This window comes from Camelina sativa, chromosome 16 (assembly GCF_000633955.1).
Source record: "Camelina sativa cultivar DH55 chromosome 16, Cs, whole genome shotgun sequence".
Classification (NCBI taxonomy): domain Eukaryota; kingdom Viridiplantae; phylum Streptophyta; class Magnoliopsida; order Brassicales; family Brassicaceae; genus Camelina; species Camelina sativa.
Genome location: NC_025700.1, coordinates 1,700,210 through 1,710,775, shown reverse-complemented (window position 1 = coordinate 1,710,775; position 10,566 = coordinate 1,700,210). Strand labels below are relative to the sequence as shown.

General features: G+C 31.7%; 1 protein-coding gene across 1 annotated transcript; it reads right to left on the bottom strand.

Moving 5' to 3' along the window:
• On the bottom strand, window positions 4,574-5,751 carry LOC104749277. Its single transcript, XM_010470869.1, has 2 exons — window positions 5,524-5,751; window positions 4,574-5,145 (listed from the first exon to the last, which is right to left on the bottom strand). The coding sequence occupies exons 1-2, from the start codon at window positions 5,622-5,624 to the stop codon at window positions 4,860-4,862; spliced, it is 387 nt and encodes a 128-aa protein (XP_010469171.1). The 5' UTR covers window positions 5,625-5,751; the 3' UTR covers window positions 4,574-4,859.

Genomic DNA, 10,566 nt, shown 5'->3' with positions numbered 1-10,566 from the left:
TGCATGCTCATATGGACACTTGATGAAGTCTTTCTCGTTGAAATACTTGTCGATCCGTGTATTCCAAGCTCTTGGGGCTTGTTTTAATCCATAAAGTGCCTTCTTTAACCTCAAAACTTTGTCTTCTTCTCCTTTAACTATGTAGCCTTGAGGTTGCTCAATGTAAACTTCTTCTTCAAGGTCTCCATTTAAGAAGGCTGACTTGACATCCATTTGATGTATCTTCCACTTGTTTTGAGCCGCCAATTAAATAATTAGTCGAACAGTTTCAAGACGAGCAACAGGAGCAAACACTTCATCATAGTCGACTCCAGGTCTTTGACTATATCCTTTAGCCACCAATCTTGCCTTGTATCTTTCAACTTCCCCTTTCGAATTTTTCTTTGCTTTGTACACCCACTTCACATCGTTCGCATTGTATCCATTTGGAAGTGAAGCTAACTCCCATGTATCATTTTTTTGTATAGCCTTTATCTCTTCATCCATGGGATTTCTCCAAGTCTTTTTTTAATAGCTTTTTGGAAGTTCAAGGGCTCGCACTCCGCAAATAAACAAAACAAGGTAAGGTTGTCTTGATTCTCGGTTACCTCGTAAAGCTCTTGTAGACTTCTAAAGTGTGGAGTCCTTTCGCTAGAACTTTCTTCTCCTTGAGAACTTGTTGGTGAAGTTGGTGGTGTAGTAGGCTCTTCTCTTTGTGGCTTTGGGTCATCTTCTTCAAAGTGTGGAAAGAAGTTATAATCTTCATCATTTGACTTCCATTCCCATTCTCCTTCTTCGTCGAACACGACATTTCGACTTATAATAGTCTTCCTCGTATCGGGATTGTAAAGCTTGTAGCCTTTCGAGTTGTTGTCATAACCAATGAAGATGTACTTCTCACTTTTGTCATCTAGTTTGCTCCGCTTCTCATCTGGTACATGAGCATGAGCTATGCTTCAAAAGACTCTTAAATGAGAAACACCAGGCTTTCTTCCGCTCCAAGCTTCTTGTGGTGTCTTACCTGAGACACTTCTTGTTGGAGATCGGTTTAATAAATACACCGCACATGCGACAACTTCCGCCCATATCTCCTTCGGTAGTCTTTTACTCTTAAGCATGCTCCTCGCCATCTCAAGAATTGTTCTATTCTTCTTTTCTGCTACTCCATTTTGTTGAGGAGATCTAGGCACCGTTAGTTGTCTTCGAATGCTATTATCTTCACAATACTTATGAAACTCCTTGGATGTGAACTCTCCTCCACGGTCAGATCTCATAGCTTTCATCACAAGACCACTTTCCTTCTCAACATGGGCTTTAAATTTTTTAAAGTTCTTGAACACCTCGGATTTTTCTTTCAAGAAATACACCCATGTTTTTCTTGAAAAATCATCAATAAAGAGAAGGAAATAGTTACTTTTACCAAGTGATTTTGGCTTTATTGGACCGCACACATCTGTGTGTATTAACTCCAGTGGCTTTTGAGCTCTTGTGCTTGACTCCTTTGGAAAACTCATTTTGAATTGTTTTCCAAGTAGACATCCTTCACACACCTGATTTGGATGATTGATCCAAGGTAGCCCCCTCACCATTTCTTTCTTCGAAAGTAACTCCAAACCTCCAAAATTTAGATGTCCGTATCGAAGATGCCAAAGCCAAGACTCCTCTTTGTAGCACATCTTGAGACATTGTGCGATGTCATTTTGAATGTTAAGAACAAACATTCTATTTTTAGACATCGGCACTTTAGTTATGAGATTACTTGTTTGGTCTCTTATAGAAAGGTTATTATCTTTTAATCGAATATCATAACCTTTCTCTAAGAGTTGCCCAAGACTCAAGATGTTTGTCTTCATGGTTGGAATATAGTAAACGTTGGAAATATATTGATGATCTCCATTCTTCAATCGAATGAGAATGTTTCCTTTGCCTTGTACCTCCATCTTCGATTCATCTCCTAAAGCGACGTTTCCTTTCACTGACTCATCAAGCTCCACGAACATGTTTCTTCTCCCGCACATGTGATTGCTTGCACCACTGTCGAGGTACCATTTATTATTTTCTTCTCGTTCATCCTTCTTGTAATTAGCCATTAATAGCATGTCTTCTTCTTGAAATTTTTCTTCAACGTAGTTGGCCTTCTCCTCGACTCTTTTGTTACTAGGAGCTTTACATTCAGAAGCGTAATGTCCAAACTTTCCACAATTGTAGCATTTTACACTTGATTTATTGTACCTTGAATTTGAGCTTCCTCTCCCACGGCCTCTTGATGAGCTTTCTTCTCTTTGACTTGTGTTGTCTTCATATGGCCTCCAACCACGTCCATTTCCATATCCATGGCCTCGCCCTCGTCCTCGTACTTGACCACCACCTCTTCTTTGATAACTTTGCCCAATTTCTTCTTTAATGTTATTAATTTGCATTTTTAGTACTTGTTCGGCAATGTCTTCTTTCTTCTTCTTCTTTTCTTCATAAGCTTGTAATGACCCAAGAAGTTGCTCCATTGTCATGGCCTCCAAATCTTTTGTCTCTTCAATAACGGTAACGATATGCTCAAATCTTGAGTCTAATGATCTAAGAACCTTCTCCATAATTCTCACATCATCTAGCTTCTCACCGTTTCTTTTGAGATTATTAGTAACCATCAAAACTCTTGAAAAATAATCTGAGACGAGTTCACCTTCCTTCATTTGTAAAGCTTCAAATTCTCCTCTTAGAGTTTGAAGACGCACCTTCTTGACTTGATCAACACCCTTGTAAGATGTTCGAAGCTTCTCCCATGCTTCTTTGGCCGACGTAGCTCCAACGACCTTCTCAAATGTGTCTTCATCTAATCCTTGATAGATTAGACAGAGAGCCTTCTTGTCTCTCTTTCTTGAGTCTCTCAAACTATCCTTTTGGGTTTGAGAGAGACTACCTTCGTTCTCTGGTTCAATGTAACCTTTCTCGACTATCTCCCACACGTCATGTGCTCCTAGGATAGCAATCATTGGTAAACTCCAATTGTCATAGTTGTTCTTTGTGAGCACTGGGACTTGGAATGGAACACCATTACTTGCCATGTTTAGGATCTTCAAGCTCTGATACCACTTTGTTGGAAGTAAATTCTTTTAAAAGTGATGGAGAAAGTGTTTTGAGTATTTGAGAGAGTAGTTTAGAAATAAAGCTTTTATTATTTTGATTTTAACTTGGAACAACTTCACAACATCTTGGTTACAAATGAGAGTATGAGAAGGTATTTATAGCCTCCATATTACAAAATATCTAGAATATTTTAATTTTTAATCTAGATTATTCTATCAAAATATCTAGATTATAACACTATAATTATCTATATAATTCTAATTAAATATCTAAAAAAATTTATGTTTAAGGAAGTGATATATTTTTCTAGAACTTCTAGATATTTTTTTAAGGAGGTGGAGATCTTGATATTTCTAGAGAAAACTCTAGAACTTGGATTTAATCAATCTTGATTAAAAATCAAGTTTAACTCTCAACAATCTCGAGTAATTCCTAGCTCAGCCATTGACTCTTGTCTATTATACGAGTGTAACAGCAACGTATGGTTGTTGAGAGGGAGAGTGATGATTTAGAGTATGGTTCTATCGATTCATTCTGTTAATAAAGTGAGAGTTCTCTTCTTCTTTCTTATTATTATATTTTAAGGTGTTAATTCACTTTTATATGGAAAGATGAAAATTTTAATTACAATTAAAATTTTGTAAACTAATATTCTTTATAAATTCTTCCGGTATTCTTTCTGTCCCAAGTTGGGCACTTTGTTTAAGCAGAAATAGTTTTTAGTGGCTAAAAGGAAATTTAAAAAAATGGAGAAAGGAGGAATGAATTTTGAGTGGCAGAGAAAGAAGGTGGCAGCTTTTTTTTTTTTTAGTTTTGGTTATATCAATTATTTTATTTATGTCTTTGGTCCAAAAGAGGAAACAAGACAAAGGACTTAAAAATGCATTCATTTCTCCTGAAGAATCTCAGCAATACATATATGTGTGATCAATGTGCTGCGTGACACTGCTTTGCCGGTGACTTCTTTTCATAAAATCTCCACGGTGAGACCATGAACAGCTAGATATGTGTGGATGAGGCCGTGATTAAGATTCTTTTGGATCTCTAACTCGATTTTATCTCACCGTTCTCACGCAATCTCACCACGCTGATTTCTCATAATCATTCATATTCACTATATGTTTCTGTATAAATTGTGTAGTGGTCATCAAATAGTCTTTTTCAACTACTTAACTGTTCGTGACTCCTCTCTACCAAAAACATCAATCTTCGAAACATGCATGTTTTTTCATGTGAAAGAAAAACTTAAACTAATATGACAATAGTGTCGCTCAATAGTTGGTTTATCAGAAATCCTTTCATAGTATATTTTAGATTAACACACTAATCAACTCAAAAAAACAAAAAAAAGCATTTTCAGTATAAGAAAACAATGTCAAAACTAAACGAGTGTTATTACTAGCTTGTTTGTGTCTTTTGCTTGTGTCATCATATGCCGAGGGATAACAATTTTTTTTTCTCTTTTTCTCTTGGTCTGATGAGGATTTCAATTTACTTAAGCACAAAATAATCATTCAACCAAACAGAAGATTTATGTTGTTATAAAAACATTACTTAATATATTTCAAACACTCACTCGCTAGCTAGCAGCATATATATCTAAGACATAACTCCGCAGGTAAATTACATTGCTTCTCAAACCATAATTAACAACATCTAGCTACCATAACCCTAGATATATATATATATATATAGATATATATATATCTTACATACATGTGTCTTATTATCACAAATCCTAATTAACTCTCCATATCTCAAACCTTTTTTTTTTTTTTTGTTATTTCAAGAACACAAGACTAACACATAACATCCTTGAGAAGCTTGTACCTGCGAGTGGCCGGTCTAGGAGAAGGCACGCCGGTTTTACCCTTGTCGGCTGCTGGAGGAACACTACTACTAGTGGTTTGGTTAGTCTCTTGCTGTTTGATTTGGTGGCCTGAAGAGTACTCCGACCGGTACGATCTCTTAGACGATCCACCATTAACACCTTGTTTCGCTCCGTTTCGACTCTTTGCTTCACACTGACACCAATCACAGATCTTGATTGGATCAGCTTGCTCTCTGTAATAGCTACTACAGTACCTGGTATATATCAAAGATTTATGATCACGATCATGAATTGATGATGATGGTGATAGTCCATGTATATTTAAAGTATATATGGTCGTTGTTGAGAAAGTTCTCGTATGAAATATATACACATCCTATATGTATATACATAAATATCATATATGCATGCTAGCTTTAGATTTGATGTATGATTATGATGATCATCATCTGATAAATAGATATAGAGCACGTGGCATATCTCACCGTCCACTGCGATCTAAATCTACTCTATGTTGTTAATATGCATGATGATGATGAGTATAGTACACACATAAGTACATATGGTATGGATAGATATATATATATATATATTTAAATAGACACAAATTATATGTAATAAGAAGAACATACGAGTGTTGAAAGCGATTAAGGCACTTGCTGCAATGAAAGAGCTTGTCGAAAAAACCCACATCACCACACATGCAACACACTCTTCTTTCTGGATCCACCATTTTTTGTTTCCTTAGTTAGCAGATGAGGGAGAATATGAAGGAGGAGATGGAGAGAAAATGAGAGAGGGAGAGAGAAAATGAATAAATGACAAGAATTGATTCTACTACAATGAAGGGGAAACAAAAAAAAGGTATATAAATTGGGTTTATTAAAGACTTAAAATATTCGCAAGTCGGTCCATAAGAAATAATAATAATTTTTATAAAATCAAGGAAAATAGTAATCAATAAAGGAAAAAATATATAATAGCGTAACAAGGCAGGTAGAGAGACCGCAGGTTGCTTTGCAGTCGTTTTCAGTTGGAGCTTCGGAGGTGGAGAAACAAAGAACCTTAAATTATAAAAATCGAATATTAAATGACTATTTTACCCTTGTGTTCTCCATCTATTCTCGAAGCCTTTTTAAGTACATTTTGGGAATTTCGTGAATAAGGGAAACTTGTGGGATGTCATATCTTTGACTTTATATCCGGAGAGAGCGTGATAGACACTCCCCGTTTGGTTAGAGAAAAAGAAGGAAGGAAGGGCTCACAGTTTTTACCAAATAGCGACATCTTCTAACTAAATTATATTAGTCATTTATTTAACCAAACAAAGAAAAAAAGAAAAAATTGTCGTAGTTGGTGAAAGAAAATATGATCTCATCGTGAAAATAAAACTGATCCGTATGATATAGTTTACAAAGTTATGAAAGAAAGCTCAAGATGTTTTGTTTATTTCATGTTAGTTTATGAAGAGACCCACTTTTATGAATGCAACCGTATCTTCTACTATTACTACTACTCTACACATATGCAGTCACACGATAATGAATTTAAAGAAAGACTAGTCAACTCATTTAACTTCTCGTGCATTACATTAATTTCTCAAATAGACTTTTATCGAATCCTAAGTCTTTTGGTTCGTATGCTTTTTAGTTTTTTTTTTTGATATCATAGCCCATAGAGGTCTAAAAAATAAATAAATGTGACTGATGAAACTTCTTGTCTTAGCAAATATAGTACCGAAATTAATATATTCACATGATCAATCTATATTATTATTGTTGAAATATATTTTGGTTTATGTCCTTTTTTATTTTACTTATTTAATTTTTTTTCTTTACAATATTAACCCCTAAAACAATTCTATAAATAACATTGCAGAGAAACTCAAATACTAAACTTTCTTAAATTGACCAACATTTGTTACATTTATTGCCAAAAAATCTTAACAACATATATACATTATGATTTTTCCAAAAACAACTCTACCCATTAAAATTTTAACTCATTAAATCTCGAAAATTATTTTTATAGATGCTAGAATCTCTCAAATTTAAATGATATACAACATATTTGTCAAAAAAATGTTATAATCTCCATATAATTAACATTAATAAATTTCCTAAACCAAAAATCCAATTTTAGAATGATTAGAAAACCAATGTTCACAAATATTTAACTTTAGCAAGAGGACATACAATTAATTCAGTATATATTTTATTTAGAAACTGAATATCTATATATAATTAACATTAATATAAATATAAAATATTATTAATTTGGTCTTGAAACACGGGTTAAATCCTCATTTAATTATTTGGTCAATACTGCTAATATTAGAATATGAGAAATATTAAATCAGGTAATTTAACTAAAATTTTGTAAAATAATTAAATCATTAGTAATATTGTGGCTTAATGAGACAATAGCTTATAAATTACATATTTATGTATTTAATTCCCTTATTATTGTTGTAATAATTAACAATACAGACAAAATTAATTAGACAAAATAAACTAAATCTAATAATAAAAAGTTATCTTGCGGTATACCGCGAGTTAAAATATTGTATTATAGTAAATTTTTCTTTTTTTTCGTCGTCCATGACTAAAATAAAACTTATCGTGTTTGAGTTGCATCATCACACCGTTTCCAGAACACTCTTATTTGATGAATTCTATAGCGCGCGAGAATATTAAACTACATGTATACAGCATTTACTTGTAAAAACCGTGTCCCTAGGATTTTATATATGCAATGAAACCATACTTGTTTAGGCGTTTATAAATGTGATTGGCTCTAAGTTTTTGGAGAACTATATACTATTAAATTATCACACTGACATATACACACGATGGTTTGGTATACGTCGACAAAGTGGAGCCCATATATTTTTATTTTGGTGTATATTTACATTCGGAAAATGTAATATTATGGTAACACATGTTTATTGGAAAATAATAGCCAATTCGAGAACCATGCTATAATAATGCCAGTCAACTCTGACAACATTTCTTCCCAGTAAGTTTCACGCGACAAAACAAGAACACATCTAACGTGTTTGTACAAGAAGAAAAATATCATAAAAGTACCCCTCAGTCTTCAGACGTAATTTATTTTCTTTGATTTCATTTTAGTCTTAGACGTAGCTTCTTTAGTTCACTTAGTTGTTGTCTTGTTGATATCAAAAAGAGAAATTAACTGTAGACAGTAGACTTGCTTACTAGAACAACCTTTCTAAAAAATTCAATTGCATAGTAAAAAACAATAACTGATCTCAATTAAGTAGTTACATTTTTCAGTTTCACATTTAGTTTTTTACCATGTGCCAACAACTTATAGAAAAGCCTCCTAACTAGAAGAATTAGCATATAATTAGACCACTTTCTACTTTCTTCCTTTTTAGTATATCGTTATTTCAAGTTATTTTTGTTTTTGCTAACAAAGTAACATTAGTTAATTAGAGTTAATGATATATATAGTTCATTTGATTTTTAAAACATACATGATATAGTTCATTTTTTGTTGCCCTTTCAATATATAGTTCATATTGTTCAAATACAAGACATGATTTAATAAATTGTAAGAATATACACGACTCAAGCATCTATTTCATAAAGCCACTGAAAGAGTCACTTTCAACTGTTTTTAATTACATCACACAACAGTAATCTTGGTGAATATTGAATTGTAAAGTATCTTATTATATAAACTTTAGTTTTCAAAATTAGTAAGTTATATAGTAGCAACATGTGTCAAGTATATCAATAATATTTTGACATATATGAAAAGAAATTTTATTTAATAATTATTAGGAAAATTAAAAAATCCTAAAAATAAAAAGATTACAATTAATATTTTTAAAAGGAATATAAAACCAAAAGTAATCTATTATATCACTAATTCTAATAGGAAAGTTATCTATTAAATTACTAATTTCAATAGGAAAATATGTGTAATTAATAAGGAAAATATTTGCAATTTAATTGCAATTATTATTTATAATAATCATATAGTAAAAAGAAATTTATACAGAAAAGTGAATAAAGAGTAAAAAGGTTTAATGTGTTAAAATTAGTGATGCTAAAAAAAAGTGTTAAAATTAGTGATTAACATAATATAGTAAAAATAAGATAATCAAAATAAATTAATGTAATTTTCTTAAGTTTTTCAATCAGTGAATGATTTGATAGCTTATTCAATATTATGTTATTATATAAACCTTGGTTTTCAAAGTTAGTAACTCATGTGATCGCGACACGTGTCAATTTTAACAATTAAAGATTTTGTCTTGTGTTATACAAAAACTTTGTTTTAACATAATTGTAAATTATAAGAAATTGAAATTTTAAAAAATTTAATAAATACAAAAGATAGTTCACATATATATATATATAAAATAATACTAATTCTAATTTTAAATTACTGATTCTATAAGAAAAAGAATTTAAAAAATTATACAATTAATTACTATAATACCATAATTAAATAAATTATACTATCAATTATTAATCCTAAAAGAAAAATGATTCTAGATACTCACCTTTACGTAAACAAATATTTTTTCTCATAATGACGTCTTTAAATTTTTGATTAATTTATAATAATGTTAGTATAATTTTTATTTAAAATTAGTTGGCCAAGTAGTAAAACTATTATGTATGAAATTATAAAATATGAAACAAATATATTTAAGATATTGTTACTTTTTTAAATATAAGATAAAATTAGTTTTCAGTTTTTTCTTTGAGAATTATATTTTATATATTTTTAGTTTTTTAACAATATTAAGTAAGATATAAATTTGATAATACAATGGATATTTTTTTGATATGAAAATTATAAATGTTACTCATTGGGATTGAGTGCATATAATTAAAATCTAATTTTATTATCATGTAATATACAAACAAATTGTATTAAAAGATGGAGTGTGTGAACTCTAAATCCGGTTTAAAAAAAAAATGAAATAAAATTAATATTTTGAACATAATTTAAAATTTGACATATTTTTCTTATATCACCGTTAATATGCGGACCTAATCTAGTATATTATAAGTACATACAACACATTTATTGTAATTAATGGTCTCACTGATATACGTATATACATTGAACAATGAACGGTATAGAGAAAGTACAGAATATTCATAAACCCTCTTCTATGTACGTGAATGTGAAAAGCCATATGGATAACTTAGAAACGGACACAGAAAGGCTCTGTTCCATGCATCGTAATATCTTTCCATGCGTTCCTCTCTTATTACCCTTTTTAGGGGACCATTTCCTCTGAACACCTTTTCTGGCCAATTTATTTCAACCTTACACGCGTCCGGATCGAAATATCTCAACTTTATTAGCGTTGTGTTAACGGCAAGTTCACTAGAAGTCACAGCGCGTGTGTCCCACTCTCTCTCCGTGGCTCAAATCGGCGATTTATGGGTCCGGCCAAGTAGTAACGACCGTTCACCCGATTCTTTGTGGGACTCACATCCACGATCCACCTGTCACCATCTCAAGGCATTAACACCATCCAATACTGTCTTAGATATTCCATAAGAAAATATCAGAAAATTCTAGATTTAATTAACCTTAACCTAAAGTAAAATGATTCGGCTTATTACTAACCAGCATCTAATCAACCTGCAGAAAATGATCAGAATTTTAGTGGGTTGGCA

Coding starts and splice junctions, on each gene's coding strand:
- LOC104749277 (XM_010470869.1), bottom strand. CDS start 5,624: ATGGTGGATCCAGAAAGAAGAGTGTGTTGCATGTGTGGTGATGTGGGT. Junction 5,146..5,523: donor CTTAATCGCTTTCAACACTC/GTATGTTCTTCT, acceptor GATATATACCAG/GTACTGTAGTAGCTATTACA.